Below are 22,056 nucleotides of genomic sequence, written 5' to 3'. Positions count from 1 at the left end.
GTGTTTTTTCTTTTTAAGACTTGGCCATTGTTGCAAAATTCGAAAAATATGAAATCCGCATTTAAAATTTTAAATAGAATTCTATTATCCGCTTTGAAATTTTTTTTTTTTTTAAAGAAAAAGTGTGTACCGGCTGGACAGAGTGAGTGCAACGAGCGTACGGGTAGTTAACACGGACCAACAACAAAAATTGGGACTTGGGGAGTGTATAATTGAAATTTAATGACAGTGGGCGCAGATAGAAAACAAAAAAAACCAAAAATACAAGTTGCACACCGAAACAAAAACGATCCCGCTAGTATACCGACAACAGCGTGAAAAACAAAAAAATCATCATAAAAAAGAGATAATTTAACGCGCTCAACTTTAAGTATAGAGATAACATTTTTTTTTCACTTGCGCTCAATTACTTGATTATCACAACACGAAAACTTTTTTCATATAGAAAAAAAAAAAAATATGTACGTATAAAAATAAAAGGGGGGAGAGGGTGTTCAAATGGACTATATCTATATCATTAAGAGCTATCCGAAACCATTCAAGAAAATACACACACACACACACAGAGACAAGATAAGCCTCAATGATGATGATGCCCTTCGGAGCTCGTATATATATTTTTCGGACGGGGTGTTGTGAAATATAATAGAAGGGCGCAACGTTACATAACAACGATTTTCGGCGCACACACAAAATGGCGCAACACACTGGAAAAGCTGAACATTTCCACCACCCTCCCCACCTTTGCTACGTAATTATTTGTGATGGCATCATTTGAAATGGCGAGATTTCGAATGTACGACAGCGTTTCTTTTTCCTTTTTCTAAAAAAATAAATTTGATTTAATAAACGTGGCTCTATTTCAACAGGGGAAACGCTTAGGTTTCTATGGAAACTGAAATTTGAGAAATAGCGGCCGATGATTTGGCCCATTCCTCATCTGCCAAACGGCAATTTATCGACGAGATAACGAGGCGTGAAATGAAGTAAAAATTCCCGACAAATGGCTGCCATAAATTATTTTAATTTTTTAAAGGTAAAAATTGTGTTCCTACCCACCCCCATATTAATTGATTAAACGACAACGATTTATCGCGCATTATTGGCCGTTCCTTCAAATAACGAGATCGTGACGTCACGACAGATTACGCACACGGCTGTCGTCGGTGCATTCGAAATATTTTTCTTTTTTTTTTGCCGCTCTCCCGTTAAACAGGTGAACGATTTAAAATAAAATTTTTTGAATGTTTGGTGGGGGGGGGGGAATGCGTAAAGACCACGCCCAGTTTTTCTCTTTATCCGACGAATTCAACAGTGCGCTCTCCGAAACAAAAGCCAATTACGTCCATTTATTTTGTGTTGCGCGCATCTATCGCTGCAAAAAGATGAAACGATTGAGAAACAAGTGAGTCACGAAAACGAAAAAAAAAAAAAAAAAAAATGTACCGCCGTGTTGTTTGATTTATTCACCCTCGATGACCTTTCCCCAAAATGCCGACTTTGACGATCAACATCCGGAAATTTTGAAAAGAAAAATTTAAATTCTAATTCAAATCCTTCCCCCCTTGGTTTTTTTCAATGATTTGTTCATAATGACGCACGTCTTTAAATCAGAAAACAAATGGTAGCCTAATATCTACGATAGAATCCATCAATCAAAGTGCAGTTTGATCGCGCCAGCCACTTGGAGGCGGCACAGTAGCATTAACGTCAACATTGATGCTCTTGGTGTCTGCATGTTTAGCGATAAATAAATAAATAAATAAATAAATAAAACGATCGCCATTCTTTTTCACGTTATTACACTATTTTCAAGTTGATGGATGCGTCCGGCCTATTTCAAATTCAATTCCCCCCTCAAAAATAAAAAACCGGCGTGAAAAGAGAGCCGATTCAATGAGCAACAAGAAAAATATTTAAACATAAAAACATGTTGTGAGTTTCGGCTCCCCCCCCCCTTTTTTTTGTCGCTCTCTATTTACACACACACACAGAGAGAGTCCTTGACTATGTTGAGCAAGAAGAAATGCTGCAACATCAACTATATCTCTATATGCGCGCTCTTCTCTCCAATTGTGAATGTTGTAGGCACTCGGTAGAACATGCGCGCCGATGATGAAAAGAACCCCAAACTTTTTCTTCTTGTCATCATCATCATGACCGTCATCATTTTTTATTTCAGCGTCGGCTCTTTTAAATACATATTCTTTTTTAAATCTCTTCCCCCCCCCCAACAAATGTTTATAGAAAATATTCCAGAAGCTGAACACGAATACGCAAAACACACAAAAGGGGCGACGCAAATGACATGATCCCAAACAAAAAAAAAAGAGAAGAAAACAACATTTCTTTCAAGATTCAAAAAAGCTTAAATTGATGACACCAAACTGGACAACACACACACACACAAAGATGATTTATTCAAAAAAAACAAACAAAAGGTATAGTGCGCCTAAACCTATTTTTTTGTGTGTGCGTGTCTTGATCTTCTTTTAACAAGCGTCCACTCTCTTTTGCTGCTCACAACACCTTGACATTTTTTTTTTCATTAGTTTTTACCTACTCCCCTCCCTCCTCCCTCCTCACTCTTTTTTTTTTAAAGTCATCATCATCATCATCTGTGGGCGCAACAGGGGAGGATAACCCATTCTTTTTTTTAAAGGGGGGAGAGGATTAATAATTTCGTGTGTTTTTTGTTTGTTGTTGAGATCTTGACCGACCCCGCGCTCGCCCATTTGATGATTTTGCGCACCGGCGCATCAAACAAAAAAATGTCGGCGCTACTTTGGCGCCCTCCTTTGACCGAAAGACACCGCCATTTTCAATCGCCACAAAAAATATGAACCGACAGATATTTTTTTAAAAATAAATATTTAAAAAAAACGGGAATTGTATAACAAGAAACTCATTAGAGACACATCAACAGTGTAAGAAAATGTTGATTTCTTTTGTGTGTGTGTGTGTGTGTGTACTTTGACAGATTGGCGCAAAAGGGGGGGTGGGGAACCCTATAATCAAAAGTTGGAAACGCAAGTGAGCAAAATGGCGCCGTCCATCACGCGACATTCAACCGGAGCCAACGGCATATCCGGTTTTCTTTCTTTCCCGTACACACAGAGATCCGACATTTAAATTTCGAAAAAAAAAATTCAAATCAAATCAAATTCTTTTCTTTTATTTCGTGTACAAACACATCCGTGCGGAAGCCGTGAAATTTGTGATTCGATCCCCTCACCCTATTATTGAAAAATGGGATATTGAGGGTGAGCATCAGCAATAGAATCTAAAGGAATTAACATTCGAGTTTGGATAGGGAACGCGGCTCTTTATTATAGGTATATAGAGGTATAGAGGGGTTGGGGGAGGGTATATGGCTCACAAGCTCACATCATCATCGACATCACGGCCGGTTGAATTCCAAATGACTTCCGGATATTCAAATGGCATCCCCCCCTCTGAAGAATTTGAAAAATAAATTCAGTTCCGGGTTTTATACTCGTTGTGTGTTATCTTCTTTACATATAAAAACTTTTTGCATTTGATTTGATATAGTGTCATTTTCACGCGACTAAAAAAAAAAAAATAAATAATTCTCTTTTTAATTCAATCATATTTTCCTCGATTTATTATTGCGGGTATAACGCGTATACTCACGCAATTGTTAGCCGTTGCCAATGTTTTTATTTTTTTTTCTTTTCTTCTTACGTGTCCCTCTTGTTTTCGTGTCTTCCGGAAGCACGCTCCATCGACGCATCGTCCTCTTCCATCATAAAATTGTACAACCCCCCGCTTCTCATTTTTTTCTTTCTATCTTTCGAGTACGGACTGCCAAAAAAAGAAAACAAAACAAAAAAAGTGTGTCGGAATGTTTCATCTCTACATGCGTGCAGTATACACGTCTATTGTTATATCTATAGACGAACGAGTCACACGAGAGGGGGGTAGGAGAATGATGACTGATTTCACTCACCTACCCCCACACTACCCCGACGGGTGGTAACGCGGCAAATAAAAAAAAAAAGGGGAATTTCAAAGTGAGAGACAGAGAGAGGAAATTGATTAGCAGACGCACATATTTGGAATGGTATTTCAGGTATTTAATACCGTTTACGATGATGTATCATCGATTGAATTCAATCGAACCAAGGATCAAACAAAAACCAAAAAAAATTGGTTGTACTCGATCGTTCATTTTCACTTAGGGATTTTTTGTTTTAAGAAATAATAATAAGCGTGGCTTTCAGGGGGATATGGAAAAAAAAAAAAAAAAGGGACGCGTTGTTTCAAAACGAGGCCTTTGGCGGCGGGAAATTCGAACGAGAACAAACTCGGAGAAAACAAAATGGGTCAAAGGTTAGAATAGCACCAGAGTGAATCACCCGATAACAACAACAACAAAACCCCATACACAATGAGAAAAAAAAAAAAAAGAAAAAATGCATAATAGAAAGAAAAAAAAGGGGGGGAGGTGAAACAGACAATCTCGGCGGGAGTTCATGACAGACGAATTTTCACGCTCTTTCAAGAAATCCTCCATCCCCCCTTTTTTTTCAACTCCCCCGCACAAGGGGAAACATTCCATGTTTGTTGTGGCTCTTTGCATCGATAGAAAACATTCCACACATACACATCTACATACGAATGTATACACGTATATCCTAATGCATTCACATTGTTTGCCTCCTCCGCCTATTGGAGCCGAATTTTTGCTAAAAATAAACAAATAAATGAATACAAGAATTTTCCCTTTTGCCATTGATTCACGAAATTCAAGCGCCTTTTTTATTTTTTTGGAATAAAGAATTTTGGTAACAAACAAACCCATTCATTCTTGTTTTTGTTTTTTTAATGTTTTGATATTAATATGATACATATCCGCCCATTGAGATGTATGGGCTTATTGTTTCCCTTGGTTTAGAATAAATCAAAAAATCCAAAAAGTCTGCACGATAATTTTGTTTTTTCAATTATTCAAATGAAGAGAATCTTTTATTTGAAATATATAAAAAAAAATATTATTTCGTGTTGTTCTGGGGTTTGAATGTTGTACAAAATCCTTTTCGGCCCTTAAGCAAATCGTTTTGAACAATACGAGAAAATGCCTCTCCCAAATTGATAAGAATTCATCAAGACACAACAAAATGCTTCACCCGAAAAGAAATCAATTCATATTCAAACATCATTTGTGTGTTTGTTTTCTTTTCTTTTTCCCTTAAGTTGCACAACACAGAAAACGACATCACACATGTTTTCTTCCTACATTGCCCCCCGACTGATGGAACGCGTTCATCTCCCGCAGTCCGCCTCGTGCCGTTTCACGATCCATTAGCATATTCAACCGATTTGTGAAAGTTCTTCACAAAAAAAAAAAACGAAAACCTCCTACGCCTATGTCTGATGAAACCTTTTTTTGTTTTTGTTTTTGTTATATCAGGGAAGTCTGTTAGTGGTTGTATAAAAGCCCCTATAAAAATTCACTGGTTGTCTATACAGAAAAGACATTTTCAAAAAGAAAGAAGGCGGCGGCCGTTGTAAACCCCCTCGTGCGGTGGGCCCGAAAAGAGAAAGAATTGTGGACGATATTTAAAGCGAGGAAGAGGGGGGGAGACCATCTATGGCTAAAAAAGCCAGCAGCCAAAACACGTAAAAAGAAGAAGAAGAAAATCATAATATTTGGATGAGTTTAAAATAAAAACATATACACAAACAAGAAGGAAAGACGCAGCGGTAGTCTTTTGCACGAGGACTCCCGAAGAGCAGTGCTTTATGGAGATGAAGCCCAACCAAAATTTTTTTTAAATAGATTCCTATTAGGTAATTATGTTCACATAAACGAAGAAGGGGCTCTTCTTTTGATATTGTCCTCAATTTGTAATCCAAAAATGATGGGCCAGCTGGGGCGGGGAAACTGCTGCTCATCTGATTATTTGTGTTCATGGGCTTTTATTAGTTAAATATATACCAGAGATTTGGGAATTTTTTTTTTTCTTGTTTGATGTGCGCGACATCAAAGTCTCATCAATCTAATAAAATACGCAACGATAAGAGACCAAACATGGCAATCGAAAACAGTGAATTTGTTTTTGTTTTATCGATTCCGGTTTCCACATTTTCAAGTTTCCTTTTTTTTTTCATTCTTCTTCTACGTTTTATGGTCCATTCTTTTGTTTTTTTATTTCAAACATTCTCAGAAAAAAAAAAAAAAGGAAAACGATCCGTCTCAATCTTTGAAAATGGATGGCCGGATGATTTTTTTTTTCTACTTCTTAGATGGAGATGGATTTCCATGCAAATGATTCCAGACAGAGATAACAGGCAACAGAATATTTATGACATAAAAAAAAAAGAAATATACAATATCTACTTGTATACGTTAGAAAAAAACAAATGAAGCACGACACGAGCCATTGAAGCTCCCGCTGTCGAAGAAAGACACACACACAAACGAGTCGTTCAACAAAACTGTGAACGTGACTCGGTGAGTTCATAACATTTTTTTTTTTTATTATAAAAGAAACAATCACAACAACAACAACAAAAAATGGAATAAATGTATATGGAATCCTGGCGTCACCTTTTCTTTTCAAACCTAACTGCCCCCCCCCCCCTTCCATTTCTAATGGTCTCCAGCTGTCGACGAGAGAAGAAGAAGTGATAGATTATAAAAGCCAAGCAAAATCATCTTCCGATATGATGGAGCGAAACTTTAACCGAATGCAACTCCCTTCTCACCATTGGCTCATCAAAACGAAACGTGATGAAGACGAATGCAGTCAAATCAAACGGTATCAATCTTTGTGAAATCAAATAGATTTTTCAAAGATTGAAAAAAAAATATCAAAATAATAAAAAACCTTTGGACACGTTTAGCAGATTCCCCGCAAAGGCGCTGCTTGACATGTAACGCGATAAAAAAAAAAAAAAACACTTAAAACATTTGGAATAGAAAGGGGATCTCTATTTGAATACGGAATTATGGAAAATGAAGGGAAAAGCAGAGCAAAACAGACACACAGGCGGCTAAGAAGAAATGTGTCGATCATTATGCGCGCCGCGTAAAAAGTAAAAAAACAAATAAAAAATAGAAACAAATGTTTTGTGGTCTGCTGCTGTGCTGTTACGTGTTTTTATTGAAATGCGACTTGCATGAATAATGAAGCCCCCATTGTTATTTTGTTTCCCTTTCCGAAGGCCCCGGTTACACACCGAACGGGACGCAGAGTCGCCTGCGGTGAAACGATGCAAATCTGGAGCGATAGAAAATAAATAGACGAACACTATGGGGATGTTTTCCAACGTTTCCAACACCTTACACTCCATCGGATGTTTGTTTATACACACACACACACACACACACAAAATATGGGAATGATTTAAAACAAAAAACAAAAAAACGTGACTCTGGACAACTGGATTTGATTTTTGTTTTAAGCGTCTGAAAAATAATTTTTAAATAATAAGATCAAAACTTAAGTGTAAAACAAGTTGGTTTCTTCAACCGATATACTGTCCTCTTTTTTTTTTTTGTGCGTGTGTGTTTGTGTGTTCGAATTACCAATTATAGAACAACTCGTCCAGATGATTCACCTCCCCCAAAAAAGAAAAAGTCTTTTCTCGTGTTAAAAAAGAATAATAATAAACAGTTAAATTTATATGGAGCGGTCAAACGACAGAGTCGATCCATCAGCTTCACTCGATTCTTTGTTTTGTTTTTTTCTCAAAAAAAAAAAAAAAAATTTCCATTACAGAAACAAATCTGAATAGGGTAATTTCGTTGGCTCGAAAGAGAAATCAATGGCCAACAAGAAAAATATTTATCACAGTCACCGATTGAAGAAATCATTTTGTTAACACTCCAAATAAAGAGAGAGAGAGAGACAGACAGAAGGTTCATAAATATGGAAGGACCGAACGACACGATATCGCCCAATTAGAAGGAATCAAGTAACCGGCCCTTGTTTTTCTTTTCAAATTCAACGTCGCAATCATTTTCTTTAAAAGCAAAAAGGAGAGATACACTTTTGTATTTTTTTTTTTCAATATGCCTATCAACAACAACAACAAAAAAAGACAGTCACCGTTAAAACGAAATTCTAAAAATTATTATTTTTTTTTTTTCCGAATGCAAATGATTTATAAAATAGGGAAAATAAGGGCGTTTTTACGTTACACGCAGATTGTTAATTTTGTTTTTGAGGGGGAGTCCTAGAAAAAATAAAAACCTCATTTGTCGGGACGATGGCGAATCAGCGCACGTTTTCCCTTTTTTTTTTTTTTTGAATTTTATTGAAATTTTCTGAATTCAAATGACTCACAAAAGTACAAGTTTCTTTTTGTTTTCCTTTTAGATTTTCGAGGACTGTTGTTTTTATTTGTGTGCGTCATTAATCAGGACACCAAGTCGTCAGAACCAGTTGTTCAAACCCCCCCGAATAAGAAAACCATTCTCGCCCAATCAACAACAAACAAATAAGGGGGGGGGACTTTTATAACAGCCATTTTTAGTTTCGATTAGAAATCGATTGTATATTCAACAAGACATAAAAACCAAAGAATCAAATAATCCAATAGGCACGTGCTGCCCGCCCAAACGCAAATTTTTAACGTCATCAAACTACTCGAATTTTTTTTCTTTGATGAACCTGTTTCTTTGATTTCTTCTTCTTCTTCTTTAAAAAAGTACTTCGCTATATCTGTCCCCTTCTTCTTTTCCCCCTCCTGTCGTTGTCACACAGCGATTTTTACGAGCGCCGCCAGAGTGGGCAGTAAAAAGTCACAAAACTAAAAATGATTGTCTAGTGAGAGAACCAAGTCGTCGTCAAAGTGGCTGAAAATGACACTATCCTCCTCCCCCCCCCCTTCCTCGTCTTTTTATCGATAAACGTCCCAACCAAACCTTTTTTTTTATTTTCCCCCCAAAAAATTCCCGCACGGCCCTGGTGTGTACCTATCGGGTCCGCAGGTGATGATGATGATGTCGCCCTTCGATTGTTTTGTCGTGTCACGCGCTCGATACAAACACCGGCCGACCGGTTTAAAAATCCTCTTTCTTTCGAGCGTGTCGTCATAAGATAAAAGTCAGCATCACCACCACACAAGATGGCCACCAAAGTCCCTTGAATCTATACGTATAGAGCCAAATAAAAGCCAATAGAATCCCCCACCTCCCCCACAAGAAAAAGGCACAGATTTTTCTGGAACTTAAATCCAATTTATATTTCGGTAAGATTTGGGGATTCTTTTTTTTTTTTCAAGTTGATTTATCGCCATCGTTTTTGGGAGGTTTAAATAAATAAAAAGGAAAAAAAACTAAACATTGTTTTTTTTTTTAAACAAAAATTCAGGAAAGATAATTCAATTCTGAACTATGGAGATGCGACTTGCGGATTCCCAGTTTGCCTCAATAGTTGGGATGTGTGTTTGAATAGAAGATGTTCTTTTAAAATAAAAAAAAAATTCAAATGCGCCATACCGCCCTCAAGTCACGTTCCTACTCTTCTGTTCCCGACATTTGAGGTTCTCTTTTTGTCACCAGGAGAAAGAGAAGAAAGAAAAAAAGGTCAAACGTAAAAGAAAATAAAAAAAAGAGGCAAGACAAGAGGTGTCTATATCCACAAGCCAAAGGGCAGCGGGGGGAATATCATCATCCGTAGCATCGATGGACCGGTCACAAACTATTTGGCCGGAAACGATGGCCACCAGAGAAATAATTTATTTTATTTTTTAAACTTACAAATGAATTTATAAATAAAAATTTAGGCCTGTACAAGAGAAAGAGACTTCTGCTAAAGTCAATAAATGTTCTCTCTCTTCTAAAAACCAATCGAAAAAGAGAGAGAAAATCAAATAGAACAAATAGAGAAGAAAGATGTTCCAGAGTATCGCGTTTCAAGGGTTAAGCTTATTGGGAATATACCACACAAGTCAATCTATTTGAAGAAGCAACACATTCCAATCGTTTGCCTCAAGTCAGTGTGTGTTTCGGGCCGTCTAAATAACACGATGTGCCAACAAGATATTTGACTTGGCTCCCTGCACAAGAAAAAACACTCGACTAATTTCTTTCTATCCTCCTCCTCCCCCCATACCGAAGGAGGGGGGGATCGTTCTCCAGTCAACACACCAAAATCAACATATCGAACACATTCCTCGACATTCTTCTTGGAATTCAAACGAAAAAATGTAAAAAAATAAACGTTTTCAAAATTGAAATAAATAAAATGATGCAACATTTACAAAAAAAATGTCCCAAATTTCCACATTTTAAAGAGGCAGATATAGAGACTACGTGTCATTTGTTTAGTGTTTGGCAAACGAGGCTCAAAGTGTTGGTACACACAAGAGAACCGTCGGAGATTTGGATACACAAAACGTTGCAGTGCTAAAAAGCGCACCTGTAATTCTCTCTTTCTCTCTCTTTCATTTCGAATTACCAACGCATTTAGTTCTTTTATTTTATTAAAAAAAAAAAAATACATATCACCACCATTCAAATGGACAGTCTCTTTTCCTTCTCAGGCCTCGAGCATCAAGAAAACTCGTTGAGAGCGCAAAGAAAAAAATGTGATTCTTCTTCTTGTTCCAACACCTACGTAAAAAAAGAGGACCGTTTGTGTTGCGTGTTTGCGACGAGTTGGTGCGTCAGCGGCAGAAGAGCCTTCACCCAAAAGAGGGGGGGGCTTGCTGCTTCTACACTTTGGTTAGAAATTAATGATAGTAGGGCAACAACAACAACAACAACACAAGAGAAGAAAAACCGGGAAGCCGAGTCGATTAGTCAATGCCCAAGTTACACAAACGCATTTCTTTTTTTTTGGCTGTATGCGTCCACTCCAAAACAATATTTAAAGCGACATCTAAACTGTCACCACAAAGAAGATTCTTCTTCTTCAAACGCGTCTCCCTATACACTTGATTCTCGTTTTAGAAAACAAATAAGATCAACACCGAATTTCAAGTTTACGAAATGAAAAATGAGTTCGTCTTACGGCGTGCCAAATCCAAAACTTTGTTGAAAGAAAAAAAAAACAAGTTGGAGGAATTACGTGTTTTCCTAGTTTTTCTTTTTAAATATCATTTTTAACATTGACGTAGGCCTAGGACGGCAAAACAAAAAGGGGGGGAATTTAAAAAAAAAACCATAAAAGGAAATTTTTAAAAAAAGGGTCTTCATCATCGACTCTCATTAAATGATACGGCAGTCTATAATCATAATGCAACAAACGATCTTTGATGATGAGAAATGAACACGGCCTGTGTGTGTGTTTGAAACTCATCATTTCCTTTCGGTTGAACGTCTACCGATCCTAAAGACATTGACGTGCAGACATTATAGGAAAAAGACCTTAATCTCAGGCATCATTTCCCATCTTCCAAATATAGAGAGGCACACAAAACCACTTCGTTAATGACATCTCCCCCCATGCTCAACGTCTCGTCATCTTCGTGTCAACTTGGAACCCCCAATCCAAGGCATTCGATAGGAAAATTAAAATGAATTATTTTCTTTTAAAATGATCCATTTTATTTTCATTTTCCTTTTTAAAAAACGAAAAAATAAAATGGTACACAAAACGAATGGAAAGAGACAGACATCCGCCAAAAGTGGCGAGACGATGGCCCAAATGGCCGTCTATTGTCAAAGCCGTCACGTATACAAACATTTCACTAACGGATACAGTTCCACACACGGACCACCCCCCATGTCCATTTGCACCTCTAAACTCTCAAAACCCACCCCATAATTTGAGCCGAGTGTGTGCATAAAAACGGACTTCATCGTTCTCCCTCTCCATTTCTTTTGCAGAGTTAGTTCTAATCAATAGAAAACTCGAAAGGTCACGATAATAAACACACACTAAACAAAATCGCACATTCAAACATCCGCCTCCATGTCCAAAACGAATCTGGTTTTTTTTTTTTTCAATAAAAAAGGGGAGAACTGCAACTGTCACAAGGAAAGAAAACCTGTTGGCTGTTTGAAATGGATGAAAATTAAGAGGGGGCACAGAGTCACGTCCAACGTAGACATCAAGAGATGACCATCTCTTTTGATGTTTGACGGCCATTAAAAAATGAAAATCGATCATCTCTCCTCTTTTTTTAACCCCTTTTCAACCAGTCAACCCCCCTCCCCCTTCAACTTTTCAACAGGTTAATTGGCTACTACTACTGTGTGGACGCTATCCAGACAGAACCAGACGAGTCAAGTGGTTTTTATTCTTCAAAAAGAGTCAACAGGTAAAAAAAAAAAAAAATGTTTTTCAATTGTTGGGATCTCATTCCATTTCTTTTTTTTTTTTGTTTGTTGTAATGTAGCATTTGAAAAGATAAAAACTGTACAGCAATAGAGGCGACATGGGGAAAATCAATTTGTTGTTCTTCAATTCTTATTTAATAATAATTAAGATGCAGCAGCAGCACAACCAGAAAATTGTCAGAAATTGGAATGCAACATTTAATTCCATCACGTCAAACGAAATGTGCGCGCGTTTAACGACGGATTGTTTCACAAAAATACGATCATTCAAAATAATCTGTTTTTTTTTTGTCGATGAAAAATTTGCATACACGAATATAATTTTTTTTTGTCTTTTTGTTTTAATTTTAAAAAATGAAAATGAAAATGGTCTATAATCTTGTAGGCCTACAGAGAAAAAGGATCCCTAGACGACAGGTAGAAAACATTTTCCATGTTAGAGTTACACAAACAAATCGAAACGAATCCTGAATGATGTCAAAAAAAAAATAAAAATATTAAGGATATTCTAAATTATTAGTAAGATTTCAAAAGAAGAAATTTCAGACAACCAGAAAACAAAAAAAAAATGACTAGACGGATCGAAAAAAAACAAAAATAGAATTTTAAAATTAAACGCTAATGTGCCGTTTCATGTGTAAAGCAAGATGATCGGAGCGCGAAAAGGCTCTTTCGCAGAGGCGGCATTGGAAGGGCCGATCGCCCGTGTGTTTGCGATAGTGGCGGGTGAGCTCGTCGGAGCGGGCGAACTTCCATCCGCATCCCTTCCACGAGCATTGGTACGGTTTCTCGCCCGTGTGCGTCCTCAAATGCGCCTTCAAATGCGACGATTTCGTGTACGTCTTGGCGCAACCCGAATGCGAACACGTGTGAATGATGACCCGCCGTTTGCCCCAAGTCCGTCGGCGACGGGGACGCACCGTCGCGCCAGCAACTGCCGGCGCGCACGACATCTGCGCCGCTTTCAAGTGCGGAGACGACGGCGGAGTGAGGGCGGGAACGAGCCGCGGCATGTGCCCCTGCATCGATTGCTGTTGCGGCTGTTGGTTATGCAAATGAGTCTGTTGCTGTTGGTGGTGGTGATAATAATGCGCGTGCTGCTGAAAGTCTTCGCCGTTCACAACTTGAGTTTGCTGCTGTTGAACCAGCCGATTGGACGCAGGCGCCGTTTGATGATGGCCGTAGACGCTGTCCGGCGTAGTGGGCGGCGACATTTGACCTTGTTGTTGCGGATGATACGCCTGATGATAACCACCGTGTTGTTGTTGTTGTTGTTGCATCCCATTGTATCCAGCCTCGGCCGTGTGATAGGAATAATAATTCTGCTGTTGAGCTGCTGCTGCTGCTGCTGCCGCCGCAACGCGATGAGTGGCGACGTTTGCATTGGCCATCCGCTGCGGATGAAGAAAATAATTCTGTTGATGATGAGCAACGCCGGAATAATTGTCCGTCGCTGCAACGTCTTGCAGTTCCTGTTTGATGACCGGATATGCCGAGCCAGCGCCAGGAGCGGATGGAATCGCCACACCGCCTTCCTTCCGGTAGTTGTAAAACGGATAGGAAGCGGCACCGCTCGAAGAAACGCACTCCGCTTGGTGATGGTGATAGTGTTGGCCGTGATAATTGTAGGCCATCGTTTCACCGTTGTACTGCTGTTGAGCGGCCGACGGATGCTGCTGGAACGGAGCTTCCATGGCGAGCGACGAAGGGCCGGAAGACGAACGCGATTGCTGAGTTTCTAGAGACGAATAGGCGGCCGCTGCGACTGTCGGTTGATTGGCGTAAGCGCAATGTTGTTCGTTCGATTCGCGGTTACCGTAAACGCACGGATTGACGGCGTGAGCTCCCGCCGGAGCGGATCCTAATAAAACCGTTTCGATATCTTGCCAAATCTACGCGCAAAATGAACCAAATAAATTAATCAACTGATTTTTTTTGTTTTTTAATCCCCTAATATTTCAGGCCTAAAAATAGCCAAATTCGAAATGTTACCTCTTGAAAATCGGACATTTTCACGTTCAAATTCTTTCCTTTTTTTTTTGTTGGCTCAGAATTGAAAAAAAAAAAGTTGCACAATTTCACGATTGTCAATTGTTTTTTTCAGCGAAGATTTAAAAAAAACCAAAAAAAACTCAACGAGTCAAAAATCACTTGTGATGGTCACAATTGGATTGGCCAGAGTTAACACACTGTTTTTTTTCTTTCTCCTTGAACGCACTGCGAACAAAACAAAACAAAAATCGTTTTTCTAAAGAAGAGGAAGAAGAAATTGTGCGACGTGTCGACCAAGAGCTTCACCTTGTGAATGACTCGTCCAACTACCTGAGCCACTCGTCTTAAAACCCCCTGAAAAAGGGTACACACACACACACACACACGGAGAGAGAGAGAGAGAGAGAGTCAAGAGAAGTTAACACAGGCCCTCTGGGTTTACCTGGCACAAACACCTGGGGATGGAAGGTAACGATGGAGGAGGGTCCTTTAAAAAAAAAAAAGGAAAAGATAAAAAAAAAAAGAAATGGGATAGAACTCGCTGTGTGCACATACCTCCGTTGACGTCAAAACCGACCAATCACGAAGTCGGGTACCATCCTCCTCTTATGGCCGTGCATATCCGGCCCCCTTTTTTTCTCTCTCTCTTTTGTTTAACAATGAACACAATGAAATCATCCAACCATCGAATTTTCAGCAGCAACAACAACAAAATGTGTTCCACGTCCCGGTTTAAATTATCGATAGAAAAGAAAACAAAAAAAAAACAGTGGGGAAGGTGACGAAAATGAACGAACTGCAGACGAACTTTCTGACATCGGTGGCCAAGGCAAGGCACGAAACAGAAATTGTTTATTCCTCGAGAAAGAAACCAGATCTTGATTGAGAACAGCTTATACAGAGTCTTATCAGTTGGGAATCCATCATTCCCTCCGCCACTCGCGCGCGCGCGACAGTCCACAAACGTCTACCTGTTTGCGTCAGACGATATAGGCAACGTTGTAATCTAGCGCCCATGTCGCAACGACATTTGCATCGATGACGGACGCGTTTCACACTTAACCTTCCCAATAAATTTTCACCTTTTATTTCCTTTAACCAAATCTTGAAAAAAAGAAAAGAAATCCCCCCCTTCTTTTTTTAGGGGCGGGAATTAAACCGGTCCCGCGGGATAAGAAGAAAAAAAACCAGAACCGCTGCCGCATCGGTATAAAATATAGTGTGTCATAAAATCATCAAATTCAGCTTAATAGATGTGTGTGTGCATAGTAATAACAATCGACTATCTTTTCTTCAAACTTTTGTTGTTGTTGTTCAAAAAAGGAAAAAGGAATTTTTTAATGACAAACATTGTCAACTTTTTTTTAAAAAAAAAAGACAACAGGGGCGGATATCTGTCGATTGTGCATTACATTTTTTAAAAAATTATAAATATATATATAAAAAAAAACACGGACGCATGTTTAGTTTTCCCTTCCTAACAATCAAAAGGGACTAACACGGAGGCAAGAGACAGAGCGGGGGGAAAGACTTGACGGTTGGGGGATATCACGTTACCACCTTTACCTATAAGATGATAAATAACGCGATACATATGAAAATTTCAGAAAAAAATCTGGGGAGAAATAAGAAGCAAAGCAGAAGCGAAGCCAGCAAGAGAGAGAGAAAGAAAAGTAAACAAGCTCCGGTCACGTGATTTGTGACTTGTCTCTGTCCTGTCTAAACACAGCGCCAGTGTAGATAAATCTCTTTTTTTTTCTCTTCTCGTTGAAGAGGAATTTTTTTTTTCTTTAAATAATAAAAAAAAAAAGAAGTTGGTGGTGGTTTTTAAGAGAATTTAAATAGAAAAAAGAAATGAACAACATGGACCTGAGCGCATATGGTTTTTTTTTTTTGATGAGATCATCTTGTCAAGCCATCTGGTGGCGGTCAAATCAAAATACAGAGAAAAACTAAAATTGCGAGAGATGAATACGTGAAATGCTAATACAAGTCAAATGTTATCATTTGAAATGGAAGGGAGAGAAATTCAAAAAAAAAAAAAAAAATGAATGTCTATCGTGTCCAGATTTGGAAAGCGCCTGACATGCGATGCAAAACTTGTCGGGACCAGAAAACCACAACAACGCGGGATTTTCGGGATAAGACGACAACAAGAAATAATCATTTTCATCGAAAGAGAAGGAAGAATCGAATCAAAATAAATGTTCAAATCTCGCGGTGTTCCATTCGCGCGGTTGTCTCACTTGTGAAACGTATTCATCACATTTTTTTCTAGTCACAATAATCAGATCCCTTTTTTCTCCCCGACTGATTTACGACTTAATTCCCTTCTTCTTCTCCTCGATTTATATATATTGACGGTACATTATAATAGCCATAAAAAGGAAAAAAAAAACGAACCGAGAACAAAAAACAACAAAAACTTTCAGATCAAAGATTCGACCAAACGGGATTTTTTTTTTTCTTTTGCGCTTCAAACATCAATCGCACATTTCTTATTATTTACATTAAAAAAACATGTCCGTTTGATTAAAAAATAATTAAGCCCCTTAAAAAATGCTATCCCAAAAGATAAACGCGCGGCGCAAAGGACGGAGGACACACACGGGGCCTAAATCCCGAAATAAATTTGGCCCATGTTTATGTGCATAACAATTTTTTTTTTCTCTCTTTCTTTAAAAAGAAAAGAAAAGAAATTGACTGGTAGACCTCGTAAATCGGACGAAAAGACTTGGCTAAAAAGGTTGCAGACGACGTAAAGAGGGACGCAGAGGAGCAGAAAATAAAGAAAAACAAAAAGATAAACACGCCATACGGGAAAGACTTTCGATTACGGCGTTAAGATAAACATGAAAACAGACTGCGTTCTATTAGTTGGGCATACAACAAGCGGACAGTCCCCCCCCTTTAAGAAACAAAAAAATCGATCACGACCTTTTATGCGTATCGTTGGGGGGACCCTACAACATCGTCACGCAAATGATTTTTTTTTTGGAAAAAGATAAAATAAAATCAGAGAAAATGCGAACGTTTCAAAATGGTTTCCAGAGTCGACATTGTCACCGTCCACACATTGACGGAACGAAATTATTTCATCAAGTGGGGGGGGGAGGAGGAGGAAAATGCAAAATGAATTCCATGTTGCTGCAACAACGTACATCCTCCTCACCATAGAAATAGACGAATGAAATGCAAGTCGATGGCCATCACACACAAAAAAGGTGCACACGATGGTCAAATGGGTGTGGACTGACTATTTCAAGATGCAAAAGAAAACACACAAAATGGAATCTATGGGTTAACCACAAGAAAACATGTCACCTGAATCTTGTCGCTTTTAAAAAATTGTAATAACACACGCCCCCCCCCTCTCTCTCTCTTCAGTAGATACACACACACACAAAAAGGTGCTGATGGGTGTCAAATTAGCCGCGCACTTGATGATATATTGGAGTCACACACACACACACACAAAACCTTTTTCTAACCTAACCCCGAGCACTCAACAAAAAAAAAAAAATCTGTGTGTAGTGGACTCACTGACTCACAAACGCAGAGAAAAGAAGAGACAAATGTCACCTGGGCAAAAGACCTCCATGGACGAACACAAGTGGGGGGAGAAGCTATTCCCCTTAACAAGAAAAAAAAAAAAAACTGCTGATGCGACGTGGTGGGTGGGTAGGGGGTAGTACATAGACGACATCTTTTCCATGTCCCTTCAAAACCGTTTTGTTGTTGTTGGTAAAAGGCATCCCCCACGGTGGGCAACATAATGGCCATAGGAAAAAACGCAGGTACGTACCAGAAGAGAATCAATGGCTCTCTTTCTCTCTCTCTCTCTCCTGGAACATACTCTCTTTTCCTTGCTGGTGTTTCTATTGTATCCCATTTACGAGAGATGGCCCTCCCAGGGTACACACACACACACACACTACATCAAAATGTCTTTGTGTGTGTGTGTGTGTGTGTGTGTGTGTGTGAAGGGACAGAAAGAAGAAGAAAATACAAGTTAGGAGGAATGAAACGACACGGTGCCAATAATCACCCATTTGACGGTTTGGGATAATAAAAAAAAGTTAAAAGATAAATCATTCGTGCGACGAGCAAAAATAAAAAATGTTATGCAAAAATAAAAAGCGAACATAAAAGAATTTGAGCAATAAGTTGAAGAGTTTGTTCACTTAAGAAAGAAGAAGAAGAACTGGCCATAATACGTCATTTTTGATGGGCCCTCACACGCTACACTTATCGCATTTTTCAAATCTTTCAAAGCATTTAAATCGAAATGGCCAACATTGTGTCGTTCACCTGTCTCTGCCTAAACTGCCACTCCATTAAAAAAAATAGACACATTTTCTTTGGTGGAACAGTGCGCAACTGGACCATTCAAAAATCTTTATTTTAACAGCAACAAATGTGGAGAAACAGGTGGACGTTTGAGGACACCTGTATTCCGCCGAGACCCCCAAGTGAATAGCCATTTTTCTGGAGATGGTCCATCCTCATTGAACCAGCATCATTATCATCATTCCCATGAATGATGGTTCACTCGTGAGCCTTTCATCATGGACCATCTCCTCTTTTTTTGTGGTCCCACAACTAAAATGAACCAGATCTTTACAGGTGTTTTTGGAGGGGGGCAATGAAGATTTAAAAATCCAAGGGATTTTATATTTTGAAAATAAAAAGAAATAGGGGCCCATTCTTTAGTCAACACGAGCCAAAAAAAAAAAAAAAGAAAGTTCGAAAGAAGAAATTCGTGAGGTAAAATGTTTAAAGATGATCGGTGTGCTCACACACACTAGTCGATAGTACACACACAGAGAGAGAACACGTATGTTACTATATACAAATGTATCGGTCCGATCTATTTAGAAAAGAAAGAAAAAAATCGTTTTTTCTTGAAAGCGAATCGGAAAAAAAGGTTGTCTCGATACGGAGATGATTCGGTATGATTATATGATGATTGTGTGTAAGCTTTTTTTATAGTGCAGTCGCGATGATGCTGCGATATTGCCTTGTATAACCCGCCGGGTCTATCTCGATTTTTCTTTTGATGTTTCGATTCATTTTTTTTTTTTTTTTATAAATAGACATTCAAAAAAGAAAAATAAGAACTAGACTTTATTTTCTTTATTGATGGCCTCCGGAATAAGAATGGAAAAAAAAAAATATGTGAATCATAGCAAAAAATAAAAAAAGAGGGACTACTATCTCGTCCGTCTTGCGACATGACACGATACAGATAGCGCCGCCGCCGCAATAACCGCCAGTCAGAAGAAGAATTCATTCTTTTTTTAAAACGTAAAAGAAGCCACATACAAAAAAGGTTAATTAACTGTTTGATCATCTGTTCCTCGGCTTTACAACCATAAAAAAATGTGATTTCAGCGTTTTAAAAAAGCAAAATGCTAACCAATTATTGCAACAAAAAATTCAAAGAAAAATGATATATTATGAAAATCCTTTTTATTTTTTCAAAATGGCGCCACAATTCTATTTTCAACTGTTGGAACGTGCTATCAAATGACACCCAATACACGCGTACGTCATCCCATCTCGCATCGCTCTTTCTCGCTTTTTTATGACCATTTGTTCGGCCGTCTAGAGAAGAAACGATGGTTATCTCGAACGAAAAAGAACAAATCAAAAAGGTTTTATTCGATTCGTGTACGATTGTCATTGGCACGTGATGATTACACGGTACGCTGTTTTATTGCTGCGCCAACGCAAACAGAGGTGCCCAAAAAAGGGGCTCGACGACCCAACTCTATTTAAACCAAAACGCATTTTCAAATTTCCCTTTTTTTTTTTGTTGTCTTCTCCTCCAGACTCTTGTTGCCAATTAATCACTCGATTTTCCAATTTCAGTGCAACCAAACACGATCCCCTCCTCTCCCTGCCCGATCATGCCGACCGCAGAAACAACAACAAGTCATGCTCGATTGGATCATTCCCTCAAAATCATCGACAACAACATTACACAAGCAAAAAAAGAAAAATTATCTTTAAAACACACAGACATCCGAAAAAAAAAAAAATTCTTTGCTTATAATTATCGGAGAAAAGACAAAGAAATAAGGGAAACCATTTTGTGTCGAGTCAACATCGAGACACACACACCCCTGTCACGGCTCCCGTTTGTGTTTATTTGAATTTGTTTGATGAGGATAGCAAATTGTTGAGGATATCTTTAAGAGAAAAAAAATGGGACGCCGATATAATCATTGGAATTGATTTACTGCGGGTCATTTTCCAGGAAATTTTCTTCAAATAAAAGCCACAACGTTCCAATAGAAAAGGAAAAAATATCCATCACCAATTTATTGAATGAATTGAATAAGAAATTTTTTTTTTTTGAATGAGACTACGAGGAATTTGGTTCGACCCACGTTTCCTATTTGAGCTTCTATGTTAAAAAGAAACACTCGAGACAAGTGGAAAGAGAAAAATAAAATAAAAAAAAACACGATGAGATCTTCCAGATTGATTCGATTGCTCAAAAGTTGAAGAAGCAGCCGAGAAGAGAAGTTGATGTATGCATTTGGCACTTGTCAGGATAAAGCGCTTGTCTCTCAGACATTTCGATAGGCCAAGACGATAATAAAAGAAGCCTATAACACAGCAGACAAAACAAAAGCAAAACGCTTTCAAACAGAACGAGATTGGAGAGCCCAAGAGGTATATACACACATATATAAACCGTCATCGCGCTCCCTTCTCCGCTCTCTTACATATATATTTAAATATTATACAAGAATGGGAAGAGCATATAGTGTGTGTCTCTCGATTTGTTTCAACCATCAACACGCCAGCAGCTAGAAGTAGCAACTTCAGACACTCTTCATCTTCTTTTAAAACATTCTTTTCTTCTTCTTCTTCTTGAAAATGTCGAAACAAGTAGCTCCACTCTCGTGAAAAAAAAAAAAATGCATTTTTTTTTTTAAACTTTATTCTAATTTATTCAAAATACGTCAATTGCCTGCGATATTCAAAAAAATAAAATTCTGAGCACAACTTCATTTCACACAGTCCACTCGGTGTGGAATGTTTTTTTCACACATTATTCGGAAGCTTTTTTCTTTTTCTAACGATACTCTGGCACCTCAGCGTGATGTCAATTTCCCCTCTCCTTTAAAAAAAAAAAAACAAAAACCCTAGCTCGACGAGTAAAACCAACAGCTCCTGCTGCTGGTTTTATGTTTTGTTTGTTATAAGTCACAGAATCGAAAAAAACAAAACACATTCACCCCCAGACGAACCAAGTCACGAATTTCTTGATCCACAGCAGAGGTTTCAAACACGCTTGTGATAACGAAACTTAAAAAAAATCGTGCTCATCATGACGCGTAGACGGGGGGCCCAAAATTCTTTTGACTTTGAAACAAAAAAACAAAAATAAATATATATATATAAAAACAAAGATTGTAGCGCAGAGTCAAGTGCGACGATAACCATCTCATCCACGAGCTACCAGGTATATATACAACAAAAACAGCAGTAGCCAAAAGGAGTAACAGGTAGTAGAGAAAGGTTACTCAGCAATCAATGGGGGGGTTGCTGTAGTTGTATAGCAGTTATAAAGCACAGCTTCTTTCTTTATAAGTGTATAAATAGAAAATGAATAAATCAACCCCTCTTCTTTACATAAGGGGGGGGGGAAAGGCTGTCGTACGTGGCTGAATTTTGTTTTCTGTTTTAAATGTACACACAACGCCGCACAGTCGGCGTTTGTTCTCATTTTTTTGAAGGGAAAAGGGAGATCTTGATCGGTGATTGCTTACACAGCGAAATACAGACAC

General features: G+C 38.4%; 1 protein-coding gene across 4 annotated transcripts in view; it reads right to left on the bottom strand.

Moving 5' to 3' along the window:
* LOC116925830 (Kruppel-like factor 2) overlaps nucleotides 1–22,056 on the bottom strand; it is a 47,848-nt gene that overhangs the window by 19,710 nt on the left and 6,082 nt on the right. Inside the window, exons 1-2 of one of the 4 annotated variants that reach the window (XM_045175208.1) lie at nucleotides 14,252–14,637; nucleotides 12,277–14,151 (exon numbers count right to left, since the gene is read on the bottom strand). The exons of 2 other annotated variants lie outside the window; for them this stretch is intronic. In XM_045175208.1, coding sequence (XP_045031143.1) covers nucleotides 12,871–14,151; nucleotides 14,252–14,269 — 1,299 coding nt within the window. In that variant the 5' untranslated portion in view covers nucleotides 14,270–14,637 and the 3' untranslated portion in view covers nucleotides 12,277–12,870. Of the gene's footprint in view, nucleotides 1–12,276; nucleotides 14,152–14,251; nucleotides 14,638–22,056 lie in introns of those variants that run through there. One more of the 4 variants, XM_045175211.1, reaches the window with a different exon arrangement.

The sequence above is a fragment of the Daphnia magna genome, linkage group LG6 (genome assembly GCF_020631705.1).
Source record: "Daphnia magna isolate NIES linkage group LG6, ASM2063170v1.1, whole genome shotgun sequence".
NCBI lineage: Eukaryota > Metazoa > Arthropoda > Branchiopoda > Diplostraca > Daphniidae > Daphnia > Daphnia magna.
The sequence above is the reverse complement of the archived record's forward strand: the minus strand, read 5'-3'. Positions and strand labels throughout refer to the sequence as shown.